General features: G+C 41.4%; 1 protein-coding gene across 2 annotated transcripts in view; it reads left to right on the top strand.

The window, feature by feature from the left end:
* LOC124797928 (SHC-transforming protein 1) overlaps positions 1-23,514 on the top strand; it is a 99,172-nt gene extending 75,658 nt beyond the window's left edge. For both annotated transcript variants that reach the window (XM_047261062.1, XM_047261061.1), the window contains exons 7-11: positions 3,163-3,356; positions 8,385-8,507; positions 8,692-8,801; positions 20,510-20,620; positions 20,727-23,514. In XM_047261062.1, coding sequence (XP_047117018.1) covers positions 3,163-3,356; positions 8,385-8,507; positions 8,692-8,801; positions 20,510-20,620; positions 20,727-20,849 — 661 coding nt within the window. In that variant the 3' untranslated portion in view covers positions 20,850-23,514. The remainder of the gene's footprint in view (positions 1-3,162; positions 3,357-8,384; positions 8,508-8,691; positions 8,802-20,509; positions 20,621-20,726) is intronic.
* The last annotated feature ends 234 nt before the right edge of the window (positions 23,515-23,748 follow it).

Genomic DNA, 23,748 nt, shown 5'->3' with positions numbered 1-23,748 from the left:
TTACCCTCACCAACGTTTTGTGCAAATTGCTCGAACGTATGGTGGGGCGGCGTTTGTGTTGGGTCCTTGAGTCGTGCGGTCTCCTTGCTCCATCCCAGGGTGGCTTCCATCGGGCCGGTCTGCCACGGACAATTTGGTGCGGCTGGAATCTGCTATTCGTACGGCCTTTGCCCAACGTCAGCATCTCGTTGCTGTATTTTTCGATCTGCGGAAGGCGTATGACACCACATGGAGGCATCACATCCTCGCCACGTTGTATGAGTGGGGTCTTCGTGGTCGGCTCCCGGCTTATGACACCACATGGAGGCATCACATCCTCACCACGTTGTATGAGTGGGGTCTTCGTGGTCGGCTCCCGGCTTTTCTTCAAACCTTTTTATTGCGCCGCTCTTTCCGGGTGCAAGTCGGTGTCGCCTCTAGTTCATCTTATATACAGGAAAATGGGGTCCCGCAGGGCTCGGTGTTGAGCGTCTCCTTATTTCTAGTGGCCATTAATGGCCTGGCTGCAGCCGTGGGGTCGTCGGTGTCTCCTTCTTTGTATGCCGACGACTTCTGCATCTCATTTAGCTCCACGACTACGGGAGTCGCCGAACGCAGGCTGCAAGTCGCCATTCGCAAGGCAGCATCATGGGCTCTGACTCATGGTTTTCAGTTCTCTGCAGCCAAGACTCGAGTTTTGCACTTCTGCAGGTGTCGGACGGCCCACCCTCATCCTGAACTTTACCTCGACGGCCACCTGCTTGACGTGGTGGACACTTGCCGCTTCTTGGGACTCGTGTTTGATGCCCGGCTCACATGGGTTCCTCATGTTACTCAGCTGAAGCAAAAATGCTAGCGGCACCTCAACGCCCTCCGCTGCCTTAGCCACACTTCTTGGGGTGCAGATCGCTGCACGCTTCTGCGATTGTACAGAGCCCTTGTGCAGTCCCGGCGTGATTATGGGAGCCTGGCCTATGGGTCTGCGTCCCCCTCAGTGTTGAAGTTGTTAGACCCCATACACCACTGTGGGGTTCGGCTTGCAACTGGCGCTTTTCGCACCAGCCCCGTGGATAGTCTACTGGTGGAGGCCGGGGTTCCCCCGCTGCGGATTCGCCGCCATTGTCTGCTCGCCGACTATGCTATCCACGTGCATTGCTCGCCAGGCCATCCCAATCGTCGCCTGCTTTTCCCTGCCATGGTCCTCCATCTGCCCGAACGGCGACCTAGGTCTGGGCTTTCCGTAGCTGTCCGTGTCCAGTCCCTGCTGTCAGAACTGGGGTCATTCCCTCTTCTGCGTCCCTTCCGGGTCCGTACACCTACGCCTCCCTGGTGTTTGTCCCGGCCGTCCGTCCGTCTGGATTTGGCACAGGGACCTAAGGACTCAGTTCCGCCTGTGGCCCTCCGTCGCCGTTTTCTTGCGCTCCTCGAATCATTTCCGGGCTGTGAGCCTGTCTACACTGATGGTTCCCTGGTTGATGGTCGCACTGCCTACGCTTTTGCTCACGCTGCCCATGTTGAGCAATGCTCCTTGCCGGCTGGCTGCAGTATTTTTACTGCAGAGCTGGTGGCCATCTTGCGCGCTCTTGAGCATATGCGTTTCTGCTCAGGTAGGTCCATCGTCATCTGCAGTGACTCCCTGAGCAGCCTTCAGGCCATCGACCGCTGCTATCCCTCTTCTCCTCTGGTGTCCTCTATTCAGGAGTCTGTTTCCGCCATTGCCCGTTCTGGTCGTTCGGTGGTCTTGGTTTGGACGCCAGGTCATGTTGGCATCCCGGGGAACGAACGTGTTGACAGGCTGGCCAAAGGGGCGATCGACGCCCCAGCTTTGGAGATCGGCCTCACAGCTCGCGACCTGCAGCTGGTGTTGCGCCGTAAGGTGCTTGGGGTGTGGTCTGTTGAGTGGCATGGCATGACAGCCCCAAATAAACTGCGGGCTGTCAAGGAGACGACCGATGTGTGGCGCTCCTCCCTGTGGTCTTCTCGCAGGGAGTCTGTTATCCTGTGTCGGCTCCACATCGGCCATACATACCTGACGCACGGCCATCTTTTGCGTCGGGAGGATCCCCCCCTGTGTCGGTGTGGGTCCCGGCTGACGGTCGCCCACGTTTTATTGGAGTGTCCCCGACTGCGCACCCTTCGGCAGTCTTTTAATCTCCCAGGTACCTTGCCTTTGATTTTATGCGACGATGCCTCCATGGCTGACAGTGTTTTACATTTCATCCGTGCTGGTCCTTTTTATGGTTCCATTTAGAGTGGTCCTGCACCTTTCCCTTTGTGTGTCTCTTGTCCTCGAGTCTCTCATATTTGGTTGCAGATTTTAGTGTGTAGTCGGTTGGTTGACTCTTTCCCTTTTTTGTTGTCGTGGTCAGTCAGCCAGTCTCTGGTCATCTTCTTTTGTTCTGTTTCCTTTTGTCTGGTGTCTTCGTGTCTGTAGTGTTCGTTACCGCATTTGTGTTCTTTTAGGGCCTGGGGGAGTCTCCTTCCCCTTGGGGTTTCACCTGCTTCGTTCATTTCCGTCTCGCCTTTTTTTTTTGAATGGGGGACTGATGACCTTAGCTGTTTAGTCCCCCTTAAACATCCCAACAACCACCACCACCCAATCCTTCGTAACTCAGATCAGGACAAGGTTCTTAAAAATACAGTTCTATTAAATTACCAGCGTCTTTCTTCATACATTTAATTTGCATACCCTACTCAGCCACTTTCCCAGGGTATTGGGTCCATGCTTAATATCACTGACCAAAGTTATTAAAGTGAGATATCTTCATTATAGACTCTGCATTGTATATAGTTTTTACTATTGCACTTTTTCTATATCCATATAGGTATTGCACATATTTTAATTACCATAAAACCAGTAGTGAAAGAGTATTGTTACTCACACCACTTGATAATTTCAGTAGCATTTCTTTATTATTCCTTATGAGCCATGAAATTATTGAATATTGGCTGTCAACGCCAATGTTATTGTCAACAGAAGTACTGATATCTACTCATTTGATAATGATCATCCTTACGTCCATCTCGGTAGACAGGCTTTTAAGATTAGAGATCTAGTAAGCATTATTTGAATTTCCAGCATTTTTTAATTTTTGTGTAAAGTGGGGTATTTTGCTGCAGATTATTCTCTAACCATTGCTGGCTTGTGGACTATGTGGGGACACTGAAAAATACTTTTTACAGATCTGGTGGTGTTGTGGGTGCAGACCGAGAATATTATAATGATCTGCCAGGCAAGGTACCACCAGAACTAGGGCCACCACCACCTGTTCCCCCGATGCCAGCTGGAATGCAGCGTGAGACTCGTACAGTTACAGCTGTTGGCAGTGGTACAAACAGTGTGTTCCCATCAACCACAGACCGCTCAACAAGCAGAGGTAAGTAGTACACTATGTGATAAAAAGTATCCAGACACCTGGCTGAAAATAACTTAAAAGTTTGTGGCGCCCTCCATCGGTAATGCTGGAGTTCAGTATGGTGTTGGCCCACCCTTAGCCTTGATGACAGCTTCCACTCTCACAGGCATACATTCAATCAGGCACTGGAAGGTTTCTTTGGGAATAGCAGCAGCCCATTCTTCATGGAGTGCTGCACTCAGGAGAAGTATTGATATCAGTCGGTGAGTCCTGGCTAAAAGACAGCATTCCAAAACTTCCCAAAGATGTTCTTTAGGATTCAGGCACAGAACTCTGTGCAGGCCAGTCCATTGCAGGGATGTTATTGTCATATAACCACTCCACCGTAGGCCGTGCATTATGAACAGGTGCTCGGCCATGTTGAAAGATGCATTCGCCATCCCCGAATTGCTCTTCAACAGTGGGAAGCAAGAAGGTGCTTAAAACTTCAATGTATGCTTGTGCTGTGATAGTGCCGTGCAAAACAACAAGGGGTGCAAGCCCCCTCCATGAAAAACACCACCACACCATAACACCACCACGTCCGAATTTTATTGTTGGCACTACACACATTGGCAGATAACGTTCACCAGGCGTTCGCCGTACCCACACCCTGCCATCGGATCACCAAATTGTGTACCGTGATTCGTCACTCCACACGACATTTTTCTGCTGTTGAATCGTCCAATGTGTACGCTCCTTACACCAAGTGATGTGTCATCTGGCATTTACCAGTGTGATGTGTGGATTATGGCTTATGAGCAGCCGTTCAACCATGAAATCCAAGTTTTCTCACCTCCTGCCTAACTGTCATAGTACTAGCAGTGGATCCTGATGCAGTTTTGAATTCCTTTGTGATGGTCTGGATAGATGTCTGCCTATTACACATTACGACCCTCTTCAACTGTCAGCGGTCTCTGTCATTCAACAAATGAGGTCAGCTTGTACGCTTTTGTGCTGTACGTATCCCTTCACATTTCCACTTCACTATCACATCGGAAATAGTGGACCTAGGGACGTTTAGGAGTGTGGAAATCCTGTGTACAGACATATGACACAAGTGACACCCAATCACCTGACCACGTTTGAAGTCCACAAGTTCTGCAGAGTGCCCCATTCTGCTCTCTCACGATGTCTAATGACTACTGAGGTCGCTGATATGGAGTACCAGGCAGTAGGTGGCAGCACAATGCACCTAATAGGAAAAAGTAAGTTTTTGGGGGTGCCCAGATACTTTTGACCACATAGTGTAATTACATCTTACAAATTTATAGCACCAGATATATTTTACACTTATTCATGGCATACATGTCTGTTTCTTTGTGCAGTTATTTCCCATACTTAAGACAGTCCCTTTGTACAGAAGTTGTGTGTTACTTATTCATGGTAATTTCCTTCAGTATTCTTATCAGGATCCAACTTGGATGATTAAAATTAGACTTGTCACTATAACTGTTATATAGACAAAGTAAGGTCAGAAAATTAAGTAAGCAACAAGGCCACTCAGCTATTTCTTCAAATGACTAGTGTCACATACAGCGTATGATAGATAAGCATTCAAACTGACTGAATGTTTCCTCACAGATTAGGGGACACTTTCCAATAAATCTCATTGAAATGTCGTAAATAATGTTTTTCCTAATTACTTTACAACATTTTTAAGTTAGAAGTAAGTTGTCACTTCTTACATGTAAGATCATGATGAAAGAATTAAAAATGAATAGATTAGATCTCATTAATACTTGTTTCATAGATCATGACTGCAACACTTTATAATGATGTGTAACATGTCAGTTTTCACAAAAGTTTCATTACATGGTATAAATCACCTTTTTTTATTTTAATGTGTGTGTGATTACTAATTTATATCTAAAAATTCATCTGTTGAGTAGGAGTTGTCATTCAGAGCTTCTTCTAATTTGTTTTTAAACTCTGGTTATCTATCTGTGAGACTTCTGATACTATTTGGTATGTGACAAAAGACTTTTGTAGCAAAAGGTAGATTTAACCCAGAATAGTGAAGATCATCAGCCTTTCTCCTAGTGCTGTAGCTACACGCATTACCATTGCTTTTTGGATGGCCTATTAATAACAAATTTCATAAGAGAGAGAGAGAGAGAGAGAGAGAGAGAGAGTGTGTGTGTGTGTGTGTGTGTGTGTGTGTGTGTGTGTGTGTTTCCTTAATGATGAATTACCCCAAAATACATAGTGAATGAAAATAGGCAAGTAAGCTAATTTACTGTTATGTTTGTCACCAAAATTTTCAGTAACCCAAACAGCATAAGTAGCTGAACTCGGAATGTTTCAGTAGATCATCAGTGTGTTTCTTCCAATTCAGTCTGTCACCGTTGCATGCACCCAAAAATTTGAAATATTCCGACTTGGCTTCAGACTTCTGTTCAAACTTTGTACATAATGGTGTTATGACATTTACTGTACAGAACTGCGTATATTTTGTGTTATTAAAATTTAATGAATCCATTTTCAGAGAACCACCTATTAATTTTCTGAATGACACTATTTACAATTACGTGAACTAATTCTTCTTTGTTGGGTGTGATTACTATACTTGTATCTTCAGCATAAAGAACTGGCTTTGCATCTTCATGAATAGAGGGTGGCAAGTCATATATATTAAGAACAATACGGGGCCCAAGACTACCCTGTGGGACCCCATTCTTGATACTTCCCCAGTTTGAGGAAACTGCTTATTATATCAGGAATATGGACAGATACGGAAAAGAAATCATTTCATATGCAGTTTCCTGTGGTTGGCTGATTGAGAAGGGAAAAGCCGCCTTACTGTCATGGTCAATGCAATTTTCAGTTATGGATGGGACACATTGTGGAATATTAATGCAAGAAGTTTTAATGGAATCAGTGGCCTGTGATTTGCTTCTGACAGGAAATTTGTTGATCTATAAATAGAGACCTTAAAAATTTGCATTTTGCAATAAATAAGAGTATAGCTGTGAATTCTCTCTCTAAATTCAAAAATGTGAAATTACATTATTTCATAGGTATTTGTATCCAAATTAACTATTTTATTAGAGATAGTTTTAAATAGGTTTATTTTCTGCATATGAATATCGAAATGTAACATTTTATGTTACTGGTGTTGCACATTGTTTGGCAAAGCCCAATTTGGAAAGATGATGTGCAGAACAACATGCTTGCAGCATAAAAAGTGCACAAACACAATGATGTGTAAGTGTGCTTCTTGTTTCTGGTGTCATGCCAGTGGTAGGTGCTTGAAAGGTCTGTATAAGATAAAAACACCATGTAACGCAACATAGTACTCGTTTGTGGGACCTAGCATCTTAGAACAAACAAATTTGTACATTTGTTTGTTAAGTAAAGTTCAAAAGTTGGTATAATGTGGACACTTTTATCACGGCAGTTTTCAGTGGTGTGTGTTTTGAACTGTGGTTGTGTCGAATACCATTAGAGGTTGGGCCGGAACTATCTCATTAACAATACTCTGCCAACCTCGACAAGGAATTGCACAGTCACCATTTCCAAATGCTTTGTGTTATGCACTGCTCATTGTTTACTTTTCTTATGTTAAAATGAGTGAAAAAAAGACTAATCCTGGCCCATCATGAATTTCGATTGCAATCCTCACAACAGCAGAAGGGATCAGTGATCCCTGTGATAGTGTGTTGGTTCTGCTTTCGCAGAACACAGGTGTGGGCTGCTGCCCCATGAGAGGGAGGTTGAGTTCATGTGCCCACACCACTCCTATCCACTCCAGCAGTCTTAATTCTAGCTTGTTTACACTCGCAGCCATCTGCTGATATATAGTACCCAGATGTTGCACTATAGCGACTGGAAAAGAAAACCTGTCAAGTTTTCCAGCTGCACCAAAATTCTCCCCCTAACGTTCAAATAAATTTATTTTCGGTTCTACTCCTTCACTATGTGCCTTCTAGGTTCTGTCTATAGCAGTCTAAGGTATGGGTCACATGGTTGTGAATACCCACAAAAGGTCAAAATTAATATTGTGCTGATTTTGTAAGTGGGAAAGAAAAATAATGTTGAGGAATACCTTAAATCAGATACACATTCAGTTCACTGATTGGGGGAAAGCTTCTGCTTCTCAGCAGAACAGTCACTTGTTGAAAGATAAAAAAAAAAAAAAATAAGAAAACAAAGTCCACTAAAAATGTTGAAGTATTTGCAAAAGTGAACATTCCAGTAAAAAAGTTTCCCAATCAGCACTTTTACAGTAAATTTCAAAGCACTAAGGTTTTGTCTCCACTCAGCTAGCATTGTTCTTTTCATATTTCTGGCCCTTAATATACAGTTTTCCATTTTATGCATTGTTTTCAGAGGTAGACCAAGATCTTGGGAAATTTGGACATTAGTCTATTTGGACAAGAAGTCTACACATGATCACATATTTGTTGTTGTTGTTGTTGTTAACAGCAACAACAACAACAGATATGAGTACAGTTTTAATGGACCAACAATGAAATATGTAACCAACTATGTTCTACAGTTCTGTACCCTCACAAGAAAATAGTATCATCTGTCTAGAAAATTCCTAAGTTGTTAATTTTATCTTTGGTAACACTACAGTCTAAAACATAAGCCATAAAGAAGATATCACAAAAAGTCATGTTGTAGCTATTAAGCACAAATATCTTTAATCAGTGGGTAAACTTCTAATATCACTAGTCTTGAAGTTTGTTTTGATGTCTGCCTTCCTACTGCCAATTGTCATAAGAGAAGTTGTTGCTCCATTATAAAAAAAAAAAAATTACCTGTGAAACATTCAAAAATTTTTTACATTGTTAAATATAAAACCTTTGTCATGAATGGTGGAAAAATTCATTCAGATTGGAAGCTGCAACTATTCTTTATGGCTGTATCACTTACGCATTTGCAGATAAGTAAAATTTCTAATACAATGCCATTTGCCTTTAATGCTGTAATTTTAACACTTTTTGACAGTGTGAAAAACATGTTTATGCATATTAAGATTCATGCAATCGGTTCTCTACACAGATGGTGTGACCAGTAACCTGATTGATCTGAGCACAGAAGCACCTCCTCCACCACCAATGCCTATGCCACGTAGGGAACACGAATATGTTAATGATGTCATCACAAGGGATGTTTTTGACATGCGTAAGTATAAGTTGAATGTACATAGCATTGTTGTCCATTATACACATCCCATAAACTCCCTATGCAACTATTTGTTGCCATAATCTGTTGTTCCCTTACTTTTTGCTTCTAAAATCATTTTCCTAGAGATCAAATTGTATGCGTAAATTATTTCATTGGATCTGCTTTGAAACTACCCCAACAGAACCATTTGCAACAGAAGTGGAGGGCATTGGTCAGAGAGCTCAGTTGCAGCGTGAAGCATGGTTTCATGGACCTGTAAGTCGACAGCGTGCTGAAGCACTTCTTACTCATGTAAGTACTTACTAGACTAGTACTAGAACTCATAATACTGTCTCCTCGCAGTAAAGGTTGCAGATATCATTTGTATTCCCCAATTTTTCGTTGTTGTAGTCATCATCATTGTCGTCATTGTCTTCAGTCCAGAGACTGATTTGATGCAGCTCTCCGTGCTACTCTATCCTTTGCGAGCATCTCCATCTCCAGTTACTACTGCAACTTATATCCTTCTGAATCTGAATAGTGTATTCATCTCTTGGTCCCTCCCGCTACAATTTTTACCCTCCAAGCTTCCCTCCAATACTGAATTGGTGATCCCTTGATGCCTCAGAATGTGTCCTACTACCGATCCCTTCTTCTAGTCAAGTTGTACCACAAATTCCTCTTTTCCCCAATTCTGTTCAGTACCTCCTCATTAGATACATGATCTGCCCACCTAATCTTCGGCGTTCTTCTGTTGCACCACATTTTAAAAGCTTCTATTCTCTTCTTGTCTAAACTATTTATCATCCATGTTTCACTTACATACATGGCTAGACTCAATTCAAATACTTTCAGAAAACGCTTCCTGACACTGAAATCTATACTAGATGCTAACAAATTTCTCTTCTTCAGAAACGCCTTCCTTGCCATGCCTAGTCTACATTTTAAATCCTGTCATCAGTTATTTTGCTCCCCAAACAGCAAAATTCATCTACTACTTTAGGTGTCTCATTTCCTAATCTAATTCCCTAATAGCCTTTTGCTCCCTGTATTTTACCCCTGCCACCTTCAGAATTTGAAAGAGAGTATTCCATTCAACGTTGTCAAAAGCTTTCTCTAAGTCTACAAATGCTAGAAACATAGGTTTGCCATTCATTAATCTATCTTCTGGGATATGTTGTAGGGTCACTATTGCCTCACATGTTCCAACATTTCTATGGAATCCAAACTGATCTTCCCCGAGTTCAGCTTCTACCACTTTTTCCATTCGTCTGTAAAGAATTTGTGTTAGTATTTTGCAGCTGTGACTTATTAAACTGTTAGTTCAGTAATTATCGCACCTGTCAACATCTGCGTTCTTTGGGACTGAAATTACTATATTCTTCTTGAAATCTGAGGGTATTTCACCTGTCTCATACATCATGCTCACCAGATGGTACTCTTTTTATGCCTGGCTCGCCCAAGGCCACTCTCGGGGCCTTTTTTTGACTTAGATCTTTCAGTGCTCTGTGAAATTTTTCATGCAGTGTTGTATCTCTCATTTCATCTTCATCTACGTCTGTAATATTTTGCTCAAGTACATCGCCCCTATGTAGACCGTCTACATACTCCTTCCATCATTGTGCATTCCCTTATTTGCTTAGGACCGCTTTTCCATCTGAACTCTTGATATTCATACGGGCGGTTCTCTTTTCTCCAAAGGTCTCTTTAATTTTCCTGTAGGCAGTATGTATCTTACCCCTAGTGAGATAAGCCTCTACACCCTTACATTTGTCCTCTAGCCAACCCTGCTTAACCATTTTGCACTTCCTGTAGACCTCATTCATGAGACGTTTGTACTTCTTTTTTGCCTGCTTCATTTACTGCATTTTTATATTTTCTCTTTTCATCAATTAAATTCAGTCTCTCTCCTGTTACTCAAGGATTTCTACTAGCCCTTGTCTTTTTACCTACTTGGTCCCCTGCGGTCTTCACTGTTTCATCTCTCAAACCCACCCATTCTCCTCTGCTGTCTTCACTATTTCAGCTCTCAGAGGTACCCATTCTTCTACTGTATTTCTTTCCCCCATTCTTGTCAAGTCATTCCCTAATGCTCTCCCTGAAGCTCTCTACAACCTCTGGTTCTTTCAGTTTATCCAGGTCCCATCTCCTCAAATTCCCATCTTTTTGCAGTTTCTTCAGTTTTAATCTACAGTTCATAACCAAAAGATTGTGGTCAGAGTCCACATCTGCCCCTGGAAATATCTTGCAATTTAAAACCTGGTTCCTGAATCTCTGTCTTACCATTATATAATCGATCTGAAACCTTCTAGTATCTCCAGGCTTCTTCCATGTATACAACCTTCTTTTATGATTCTTGAACCAAGTGTTAGCTATGATTAAGTACGCTCTGTGCAAAATTCTACCAGGCGGCTTCCTCTTCCTTTTCCTACTATAGAGTTCCAGTCACCCATGACTATTAAATTTTCATCTCCCTTCACTATCTGAATACTTTCTTTTATCTCATCATACATTTCATCACTCTCTTCATCTGCGGAGCTAGTTGGCATATAAACTTTTACTACTGTGCTGTGGTAGGCATGGGCTTCTTGTCTATCTTGGCCATAATAATGCGTTCACTATGCTGTTTGTAGTAGCTTACCCACATTCCTATTTTCCTATTCATTATTAAACCTACTCCTGCATTACCCCTATTTGATATTGTATTTATAACCCTGTATTCACCTGACCAGAAGTCTTGTTCCTCCTGCCACCGAACTTCACTAATTCCCACTATATCTAACTTTAACCTATCCATTTCCCTTTTTAAATTTTCTGACCTACTTGCCCGATTAAGGGATCTGACATTCCACGCTCCGATCCGTAGAGCGCCAGTTTTCTTTCTCCTGATAACAACATCCTCCTGAGTAGTCCCCGCCCGGAGATCCGAATGGGGGACTATTTTACCTCCGGAATATTTTACACAAGAGGATGCCATCATCATTTAATCATACAGTAAAGCTGCATGCCATCGGGAAAAATTACAGCTGTACTTTCCCCTTGCTTTCAGCCGTTTGCAGTAACAGCACAGCAAGGCCATTTTGCGTAGTGTTACAAGGCCAGATCAGTCAATCATCCAGACTGTTGCCCCTGCAACTACTGAAAAGGCTGCTGCCCCTCTTCAGGAACCACACATTTGTCTGGCCTCTCAACAGATACCCCTCCGTTGTGGTTGCACCTATGGCACAGCTATCTGTATCGCTGAGGCACGCGAGCCTCCCCACCAACGGTAAGATCCGTGGTTCATGGGAGGGAGGAACGGTAGAGTTCAGAAAAGCCGCCCAGAACCCTGGGGTAGGGGAAATTAACCGTAAGGTATGAGAAGGAAAGACTGATTGCTGGGAACTGCATCAGACAAGATTTGAAAACCTGAGAGATTAAACTTTGAAGGTAAGGAAATATGCAAGACAGAGATTATTGCTATAACATCGTGCATGGATTGATAAGAATGAAAAACTAAGTGCATTGTATGTGATGGAGGTGGGAGGGAACAACAAAAATCAGACAGATCAGAAAATTGAGGGAGTAGAAACTAAAACTGAGTGAAGAAAAGAATAGTTGCTGTCAAGAAATGCAGAGACTGTAGAAATTAATGCAAATTAAGACCAGGTGGACGGTGAGAACCAAGGACATGTTGTAGCACCAATTCCCACTTGTGGAGTTCTGAGAAACTGGTGTCCGGGGCAAGTCTCGTGGTGTGGATAGTCTCAGGGGTACGAGCCATAGGGTAGGGAGATGGATGCCGTAGAAGCATAGGGCCTGACAAGGATATGTGGAAATTGGGAGGATGACAAAAAGCTATTCTAAGTGTGGTGGGCAAAATCTCAGGCAAAATGGATCTCATTTCAGGGCATGATTTTAAGAAGTCATTAAGTAGCTGATAAATACATTCAAGATCAGGATAATACTGAATGACAAATGGTGTATTCGTAAGTTGTTTTTTGGAGAGGACAGCACTACCAGGATTGTTTGTGATGGCCCGGGCCCTCTACTTTTGTACTAAACCGATAGAGCAATTATGACCAGTGAAGGCTCAGGTGAAAATGGTGTTGTATTGCTGTAAAGAGTCAGCGTCTGAACAGATAAGTTTGCCTTGAATGTCAAGGCTGTATGAGAGGGAGCATTTGACTTGGAAAGGATGGCAACTGGTAGAATGTAAGTACTGTTGTTTGTTAGGAGGTTTAATGTGAGTGGAAGTGGGTAGCTGGCCTTCAGTGAGGATGAGACCAACATCAAGGAAAGTTGTATGGGATTCAAAACAGGACCATGTGAAATTTAATTAGAAGAACATCTTTAGAGATTGTAGGAATTTTAACAGATCAGTGTTGACATGAGTTCATTTGGCAAAGACGTCATCAATGTATCTAAACATTGATGACATAAATGACATCTTTGCCATATGGACTCATGGTGAGGCTGACATGTTAAAATTCCTACAATCTCTAAAGACATTCTCCCAGTTAAATTTCACATGTTCCTATTCTTATTCTGAATCCCATGAAATTTTCCGTGATGTTGATCTCATCCTCACTGAAGTCCAGATACGCACTTCCGTTCACATTAAACCTCCTAACAAACAACTATACTTACATTTTGACAGTTGCCATCCTTTTCTCAGCATTCAAGGCAACCGTATCTGTTCAGATGCAGACTCTTCACAGTGGTATACCACCATTCTCACCTCGGTCTTCACTGGACATAATTATCCCATCAGCTTAGTCCAAAAGCAGATGGCCTGGGCCATCACATCCAATCCTGGTACTGCTGAACCCTCCAAAAAACAACTTAGGAGTACATCGCTTGTTACTTAGTATTAACCTAGTCTCAAATGTATTAATCAACTATTTCAGCAAGGTCATGACTTCATAAAATAGTGCCCTGAAATGAGATTTTGCCCACCAAACTAGAATAGCCTTCCATCACCCTCCCAATCTCCACATATCCTTGTCAGGCCCTATGCTCCTTCTGCACCCATCTCCCTATCCTATGTCTCCTAACCCTGTCACTGTCCTCACTACAAGAGTTGCCCCATGCACCCTCCTACTACCACCTACACCAGCCCTGTAACTGGCGAAACATAAAATATCAAACCAAGAGCTACCTTTGAAATGACAAGTCATATGTTGTTGTTGTTGTGGTCTTCAGTCCTGAGACTGGTTTGATGCAGCTCTCCACACTATCTTGTGCAAGATTCTTCATCTCCCAGTACCTACTGCAGCCTGCATTCTTCTGAATCTGCTTAGAGTATTCATCTCTTGGTCTCCCTCTAAGATTTTTACCCTCCATGCTGCCCTCCAGTACCAAATTGGTGATCCCTTGATGCCTCAAAACATGTCCTACCAACCGATCCCTTTTTCTAGTCAAGTTGTGCCACAAACTCCTCTTCTCCCCAATTCTATTCAACACCTCCTCATTAGTTATGTGATTACCCATCTAATCTTCAGCATTCTTCTGTAGCACCACATTTTGAAAGCTTATATTCTCTTCTTGTCTAAACTATTTATCGTCCATGTTTCACTTCCATACATGGCTACACTCCGTACAAATACTTTCAGAAACGACTTCCTGACACTTAAATCTATACTCGATGTTAACAAATTTCTCTTCTTCAGAAACATTTTCCTTCCCATTGCCAGTCTACATTTTATATCCTCTCTACTTCGACCATCATCAGTTATTTTGCTCCCCAAATAGCAAAACTCCTTTACTACTTTTTTTGTCTCATTTCCTAATCTAATACCCTCATCATCACCCGACTTAATTCGATTACATTCCATTATCCTTGTTTTGATTTTGTTGATGTTCATCTTATATCCTCCTTTCAAGACACTGTCCATTCTGTTCAACTTGTCTTCCAAGTCCTTTGCTGTCTCTGACAGAATTACAATGTCATCAGCAAACCTCAAAGTTTTTATTTCTTCTCCATGGATTTTAATACCTACTCCGAATTTTTCTTTTATTTCCTTCAGTGCTTGCTCAATATACAGATTGAATAACATTGGAGAGAGGCTACAACCCTGTCTCACTCCCTTCACAACCACTCCTTCCCTCTCATGTCCCTCCACTCTTATAATTGCCATTTGGTTTCTATACAAATTGTAAATAGCCTTTTGCTCCTTATATTTTACCCCTGCCACCTTCAGAATTTGAAAGAGAGTATTCCAGTCAACATTCTCAAAAGCTTTCTCTAAGTCTACAAATGCTATAAACGTAGGTTTGCCTTTCCTTAATCTAGCTTCTAAGATAAGCCGTAGGGTCAGTATTGCCTCACGTGTTCCAATATTTCTACGGAATCCAAACTGATCTTCCCCAAGGTCGGCTTCTACTAGTTTTTCCATTCGTCTGTGAAGAATTCACGTTAGTATTTTGCAGCCGAGACTTATTAAACTGATAGTTTGGTAATTTTCACATCTGTCAACACCTGCTTTCTTTGGGATTGGAATTGTTATATTCTTCTTGAAGTCTGAGGGTATTTCGCCTGTCTCATACATCTTGCTCACCAGATGGTAGAGAGTTGTCAGGACCGGCTCTCCCAAGGGTGTCAGTAGTTCCAATGGAATGTTGTCTACTTCCGGGGCCTTGTTTCGACTCAGGTCATTCAGTGCTCTGTCAAACTCTTCACACAGTATTATATCTCCCGTTTCGCCTTCATCTACATCCTCTTCCATTTCCATGATATTGTCCTGAAGTACATCGCCCTTGTATAGACCCTCTATATACTCCTTCCACCTTTCTGCTTTCCCATCTTTGCTTAGGACTGGGTTTCCATCTGAGCTCTTGATATTCATACAAGTGTTTCTCTTTTCTTCAAAGGTCTCTTTAATTTTCCTGTAGGCAGTATCTATCTTACCCCTAGTGAGAAAAGCCTCTACACCCTTACATTTATCCTCTAGCCATCCCTGCTTAGCCATTTTGCACTTCCTGTCGATCTCATTTTTGAGACGTTTGTATTCCTTTTTGCCTGCTTCATTTACTGCATTTTTATATTTTCTCCTTTCATCAATTAAATTCAATATTTCTTCTGTTACCCAAGGATTCCTGCTAGCCCTCGTCTTTTTACCTAATTGATCCTCTGCTGCCTTCACTACTTCATTTCTCAAAGCTACCCATTCTTCTTCTACTGTATTTCTTTCCCCCATTCCTGCCATTTGTTCCCTTATGCTCTCCCTGAAACTCTGTACAACCTCTGGTTTAGTCAGTTTATCCAGGTCCCATCTCCTTAAATTCCCACCTTTTTGCAGTTTCTTCAGTTTTAATCTACAGTTCATAACCAGTAGATTGTGATCAGAGTCCACATCTGCCCCTGGAAATGTCTTACAATTTAAAACCTGGTTCCTAAATCTTTGTCTTACTATTATATATTCTATCTGAAACTTTCTAGTATCTCCAGGGTTCTTCCACGTATACAACCTTCTTTCATGATTCTTGAACCAAGTGTAAGCTATGATTAAGTTGTGCTCTGTGCAAAATTCTACCAGGAATTCTACCAGGCGGCTTCCTCTTTCATTTCTTAGCCCCAATCCATATTCACCTACTACGTTTCCTTCTTTCCCTTTTCCTACTACCGAATTCCAGTCACCCATGGCCATTAAATTTTCATCTCCCTTCACTATCTGAATAATTTCTTTTATTTCATCATACATTTCTTCAATTTCTTCATCATCTACACAGCTAGTTGGCATATAAACTTGTACTACTGTGGTAGGCGTGGGCTTCGTGTCTATCTTGGCCACAATAATGCGTTCACTGTGCTGTTTGTAGTAGCTTACCCGCATTCCTATTTTTTTATTCATTATTAAACCTACTCCTGCATTACCCCTATTTGACTTTGTATTTATAACCCTGTATTCACCTGACCAAAAGTCTTGTTCCACCTGCCACCGAACTTCACTAATTCCCACTATATCTAACTTTAACCTATCCATTTCCTCAGCTGTTATGTAAACACTGTTCAGTCATCGGCACGACTGCCACCAACTTATTGGTTAGGATGAAAGGGCATAGGCAAATGGTGTATACTGCAACACACAATATCCTGTTGCAGAGCATTCACTACAACATGACAGTTGTGACCTCAATGCTTGTTTCACCACGCTTGTCATCCAGATTGTTCCGCCAGACACCAGTTTCTCAGAACTCCGTAGGTGGGAACTGCTGTTACAACATGTCCTTGATTCTCACCACCCACTTGGCCTTAATTTACATTAATTTATTCAGTTTCAGCATTTCTTCATAGTAACTATTCCTTTCTTCACTCCATTTTAGTTTCCTGCATCCTCCATTTTCTGACCAGTCTATTTTTTACTGCCCCCCCCCCCCACCCCACTCTCTCACATGCAATGCAAATATCTTTTTGCTCTTACTAACTCATGCATGATGTTTTAGCAGTAATCTCTGTCTAGCATATTATCCTATTTTCCACCTTTAAGCTCTGTTTTTCAAATCTCGTCTGGTGCAGTCCCCCAACAATTAGTCTTTCCTTCTCATCCTGTGCGATAAGTCTCTCATGACCAGGGTCCTGGATGACTTTTTCTGAGGTCTACCCCTTTTCCTAAACCTCACTAGTCCTTTTCCATCATCCATCTTTATTCCCGTTCAACCTTTCTGCAGGAAGAAGGAGCCACTGGCTCTGAAAGCTTGTATATGTAATACCTTTTATATGTGTGTTCTCCTGCTACCACTTAGTAAGTAGATTGTTTATCCATCCAGTTATGAAAGGGATAGATCGTTGCTCACCACAGAAGGGCCACTGTTATGTACAGGCGCTTAAGCTCAGCTGTGACACTGTGTGCAGTGAGAAGCAGTGTTGGCTGATGTGGGTACAGAAAAGATGTGCATTGTGGAGGGTAAGGGCCAGTTGGGTACGGATAGGGGAAGACGTAGTGCTACCTGTGGGAGAGCACCTCCCTCTACACTAACTTCTCAGTGTCCATGGTCTTGCTGCTGTTAAACACTAACCAACGACTGACCAACTATATTCCACCTACAGTTACTTTTCCTTTAATGGCAGCCCCCTACAAATAAATTAGTGGCACAGCAATGGGTCCCCATATGGCACCATCCTGTGCCAACCTATTCATGGGCCATGTAGAAAAATACTTTATGGCCCCCAGAATCACAAACCCCTCACCTTTCTCAGACTCATTGATGTCTGCATGATCTGTACCAAGGCTGATGTCAACCTGTCCATTTCCCCATGATTTATTCCCTGTAATTGTCCTCCCACTATCACCTACTCTATTCATATCACAGACATTTCCTATCCTGCCAGAGTCGAGGCCACCTGTGAAAGAGGCTATATGATCTGCCAGCTTAGCTGCAACCACTGTGTGGCATTCTACACATTACACATTGGCAACCTATCTGCATGAATGGCCACCACCAAACTGAGGCCAAGAGACGGTTGGATCATCTATTTACCGAACATGCTGTACAACATGTTCTGCTTGATTTCAGTGACTGCTTCACAGCCTATGGCCTCTAAATTCTTCCCACCAACATCTTTTCTAAATGTAGCTTGTGAGAACTCTCCCTCCAATATACATTTCATTCTTGTAACCTGCTAGGGCCTCAACATTCACTAGTCCCTGCCCCCATCTGCCTCATCCTGTTCCCTGCTCCTACTCCAGATCTGCGTGAGTCTTCTTCCCAACCATCAGAACTGCATAGTCCTTTCCCTTTCTCTCGTCTTATTACTGTTGCAATGTATAGGACGGGTGATGTAGCAGATATTAGTAGTCGTTCAGCAAATTACTTTGCAGTTTTTCAAGCAAACACTTACTGCTCAGTTATAAAACTGAATTTAGATGTCAAAGATGATCCACCGGAAGTACACCCCAAAAGTTTAACTACAAATGAAAATTCAGAAAAGAGCACAATACGGTATTGAACAATCACAAAATGTGTATGAAGTAACTGATACCATAGGTATATAAGAAGAAAAGACTGTGGTGCAAGTACATGAAAATTAACTAGAATTAACGAGATGGATACTACATTTGGTGAATGTTGATCAAAAGCAAATGTAAGAAGAATTTCATAGCCTTGTTAGGACAATTATGTTCCTTCTATTTTTCTTCTGCCTTCTCGTTTCTGTGTCATAAATTTCCGTGTTATGTTATATAGAAATTAATTTTTACTTGAATTTATTCTTATTCAACATATTTTGTTATTGTCCTAAACATGAGTTGTGTATTTCTATCTGTTGAGTTATGAACACAATTTGTTTCTGTTCTTTTAGTTAGGCTATTATGTAACACACAATTAAATAATAATCATTTCACTAAGTTTATGGACATCCATAAATGGTATAAGTAAGGAAAAATGCACTGGGGAATCATGTTATATAACAATTTTGTATGTTCTGACTGCATTTTGATTTCAAGCTGAAATAAACTTTTTGGAGTAAACTGCTAACATAAAATCCATGTCAAGTGTAATAAATCAAACAGTGGAAAATCCAGGATGGAATGCTACAATATTATGAGAAGGAAAGTTGCTACTCACCGTATAGCGGAGATGCTGAGTAGCAGATAGGCACGACAAAAAGATTTTCGCACTAAAACCTTTCGGCCAATAACCTTTGCATACATACACGTGCGAGCGCCCGCCACCCCCCCCCCCCACACACACACACACACACACACACGACTGCAGTCTCAGGCAACTGAAACCACACTGCGAGGGGCAGCACCAGTGCGTGATGGGAGTAGCGACTTGGTGGGGGTAAGGCTGCGGTGGGGAGGGGGAGGGATGGTAGGGTGGGGCATGGGAATGTAGGATGTATTGCAGGGAAAGATCCCACCTGCGCAGTTCAGAAAAGCTGGCATTGGTGGGAAGGATCCATATGGCACAGGCTGCGAAGCAGTCATTGAAATGAAGGATATCATGTTTGGCAGCTTGTTCAGCAACAGGGTAGTCGACTTGTTTCTCGGCCACAGTTAGTCGGTGGCCATTCATGCAGACAGACAGCTTGTTGGTTGTCAGGCCTATGTAGAACGCAGCACAGTGGTTGCAGCTTAGCTTGTAGACCATGTGACTGGTTTCACAGGTAGCCCTGTCTTTGATGGGGTAAGTAGTGATAGTGACCGGACTGGAGAAGGTGGTGGTGGTGGTGGTGGTGGTGGTGGTGGTACGACATATGGGATAAGTATTGTATCTAGGTCTATTACAGGGGTACGAGCTATGAGGTAAAGAATTGGGAGTAGGGGTTTTGTAAGGTTCAGTGGATGGTGGAATACCACAAAGTGGTTAGGACATTTCTCAATTCAGGGTACAATGAGAGGTAATCAAAACCCTGGCGGAGAATGTAATTCAGTTGCTCCAGTCCTGGGTGGTACTGAGTTACAAGGGGAATCCTCCTCTGTGGCTGGATAGTGGGACTTTGGGAGGTGGTTTGAGGCTGGAAAGATAATGCACAGGAGATTTGTTTTTAGAATAGAAGATACAAACAAAATTTATGTTCGACATGAAAGAGATTACGCAGGAACATTTCGTATTACATGATTGATTGAAATGATGTTTTTTTGAAATCTCTTGCTTATCACAAAACTCCTTTGGCATTTGAACAGTACCAACCAACACCTCAAGTCTAATGATAGACCTGAAGATGTAAGTGACAGACTGTTTTGCACAGCAAATGCATAAAGCTGCATTTGTAATACTTGCCCCCTTAATATGGTGTTATTGAGACTTGTATTTGTAATTTATTGGTTCCAGTTTTTACCAAAAGTTTTGATCATAGAGCACTCCTGAGCAAAAGTGGGAACTTTTTACAGTGTCTTCTAACTTTGAAATCACTTCCATACAAACCATAGTCTTTCATTTGAACTTTCTTCTCTATGGCAGCCTAAGATTTATCTGCCATATTGTAAAAGTATTGATTTCAGCACGGCCCATAAAAGAGTAGATTGCTTGCATTGCATTGTACTCTTTTTTTTTAAGTTAGTGGTTGTATTCATTTTAATGTATGCAATTGGCAGGATGGTGACTTCCTGGTCCGCGAGTCTCAGGGATCTCCTGGGCAGTATGTTCTCACTGGAATGCAGGGTGGTGTAAAGAAGCATCTGCTTCTTGTAGATCCAGAAGGAGTGGTAAGTTGCCATCAAAAAATTGCAACCTTTTTTTATTATTTTTTAAATTTATTTTTATTTTTATTTTTGCTTACTTATATATTTTCTGATGTAAATACTCTTTCAGGTTCGCACTAAGGATCGGATGTTTGAAAGTGTTAGTCATCTCATAAATTACCATTGTCACAATAAGCTCCCTATCATATCAGCGGAAAGTGCACTTGTGCTGCGTCGTCCTGTTTGCAAGTGAAGCAGGTTTGTCATTTTCTTTTTGCTCGTAAATGTTCAGACAGTTGTTATTTTCAGATGCGTATGGAAATTATTGATTTTTCTGTTTGTGTTTGCTCTGTTGTATATTTTGTGGTGCCGTGCAGCTTTTGCTGTTTTTTGTGTAGCACTAAATACACTTTTGTGTACTATTATTAGATGATTAATAAGTTAACTGTATATGATATCGCATTTTCCTATTATATAGGTTTAATGATACGTATCAAAATGCGCCAATTGTTTAGTTTTCATTATGGTTTCACGCATGACCTGGTTACCTGCTCTTCATAAAATTGAAGTTCAGGTGCATAAAGTTAGAACAGAAAAAGCCATTTTATTGTATTCTGGGAGTGACAGTCTCAATTAAAGGGAGCAAATTATATGCTGTACTATGAGAGAACATTACTGTTTTTTCCGAGGAACATGTTTTGTAAGCCATGAATATTTAAAAGCATATAAGTGTTGCTATGTATGTCATTTTATTTTATTTACTTTTCTATAAAGAGTGTATCATATTTTTAAGACAACTGCATTACTGTGTGTGCTCATTGGTGCCAGTTAGTTCTTACAGCTATATTTCAAAAGTAGTGTTAGTAATGTTTCGAAGTATCCTTTCTAATTTTACGGTGGATGGTTCCTATAAGGGACTAAACATCAGCAACCTTGATAAGTATATACTGTGCCATTTACTTTAACTGTATCATGTAATTGTATGTGCTATGTAACTAAATGTGGTGACTGTAGTTGTTGTGATCTGAATAAGAAAATGAGACATCAGCTGACACATCTTGTTAGGTGTGAATTGGAAGAGCAAGGTAGTTAAACTGAGTACAAAACAATACAAAGGGTGTGGATCTCTGGTTACGATACTGGTATCATTTACTGTAGTCACTTTCCATTGTATGTGTAAATTATTATGGTTGCAGTAAATGAAGTAAATGTGATCGTATCACCATAATTATCATCATAGACAAAATTTTTGTTCAATTGTCTCTTTTTTTTTTTTCCTCTTCCCTATACATTTGTATTTTTGAAGTGCACAATTTTGGGAGAAAATTAACTTAATTACTGCCAGTCGTGGTAGAATTTTCGTTGAAGAAAGCAGTTATAAATTGTAAGACAATTGCATGAAATATGTGTTGAAAGCCTTTTGCAGAGTAGTAAAACCAAGATCTCCCATAACAGTTATTTCTATGTAGTTGATGATGGATTTACTATAGACTGTACCTGTGATAAGAACATTTATAAACCAGTGTGACATGGAAGATATGTTGTGCTACTTTACTTTTACAGACATATTTGTCAGTTTGAAGTGTCTTGGTTTAGCATTGGAATTGTATGTGATATAAACTGTGATAAATTTTATGGTGTTTCATAATGTGGCAACAGCAATTACACATCACATTAAACAGTGCTAGAATATCATTTTTTATTTCTCTCTTTTACAATACTGGTGTTTCACCCAATTTACCAGCTAACTTTTCTGTTTAGTTGTTGAATATTCCTATGTCCTGTAACTCAGTTCAGTTTTCTTCCTCAGTCTGAAAGCCATTGTTTCTGAAAACATTTGCTCATGAGTATTAGTCTGCTGCCACTCAGTAAGTAGCATATTTTTTAAATCTGTTAGTGAAATTTCACAGAAAAAATGGTAGTACTGTTTCAAAATCTACAAAAGCTATCAATAAATGAGAGGAAAATGATCCAAAAATTTGACCTGAAATGCATTATTGTTTAATTATGTGTTAGCTTATGGAAATGTGTACTGAAAGATAAGTGATAAGTTTGTAATATATGCTTGCAGAATACAGGCAAGCAAATATTGCAAGAATAGTTTTCAGGGTTGCCACAGGTTCGGGAAATCGGGGAATTTCAAACATGTCAGGGAAATTTGAAAAAAAAGGAAAAATCTCTTTTTTGTATCAGTAAATGAGATGGTTTGTTTACTGAGGTTTCTTGCATTGTTACTGGGAGGGTGCAGCTGAGTACATGTGCTGCTTCCCTACTGCCTCACTCCTACAGCTTCTCCCCTTCCTACCACTCCTCTCAGCTTGCAGTCACTGCTGTCACCACTTCTTGCTGCTAGCCTAACAGCTGCCAACAAGAGGCAAGGAGAGATGAAGAGTGGTTTGTTTGGATCTGATTCTCAGAGACTGTAAGAAGTAGTGTTTCAAAAGCTCCATATCATACCAAGTTCGAGAATTAAAAAAGAAAGACTTCTTCCACTTAGACTGCTGCCATACCATCGAGATCTAAATTCCACTGAAAGTGTCTAGAATCTTGCAAAGAATAAGGTCTGTAATTGTAATCAATCGAGCATCTTGATCTTGGAGTTGCAGAAAATAATAGCTAATGCTTTTGCTATTGTGGCTTGAAAGAAGTGTCATCTCACATGAAAAAGTGTGTGATGACTATTGGGGATGATATTTCGTGATGGGCGAGGAAACTGAGACTATAACAACATCAGTTGGTGTGGATTGAAGCAAAAAGTCGTACTGACGTAGCAGTTGGAGGCGGCGCTCGTGTGTGCACGGGCTGTGTGTGAGTGAGTGTGTGAATGTATGTGTGCACTCCCATTTTCTAATAAAAGCTATGGCTGAAAATTTAGCTGTGAGTGTGATTGTCTTTTCTACTTGCCTGTCTGCAGCTCAGCAATCACCTTTACAGTGAGTTGCTACCTATCCTCATTATTGTTGATTCTCAGAGTATTTGAACAAGTTATCTGTTGCATGGATTGATCACCGTGGTCTCATTTCATTAACATGCTGTCTGTGGCTCTTGAATACCTGGCCACGCAAGTGGATTTCCACGACGGCAGGTCGTTTCTGTGGGTATCTGTAATGGATCGGGCCTGTTGATCTGAAGCCATTCAGTTCCTGCTAATG

Source organism: Schistocerca piceifrons, chromosome 5 (genome assembly GCF_021461385.2).
Source record: "Schistocerca piceifrons isolate TAMUIC-IGC-003096 chromosome 5, iqSchPice1.1, whole genome shotgun sequence".
Classification (NCBI taxonomy): Eukaryota; Metazoa; Arthropoda; class Insecta; order Orthoptera; family Acrididae; genus Schistocerca; species Schistocerca piceifrons.
Note: the sequence above shows the minus strand (reverse complement) of the source record. Positions and strands in the feature narration are given on the sequence as shown.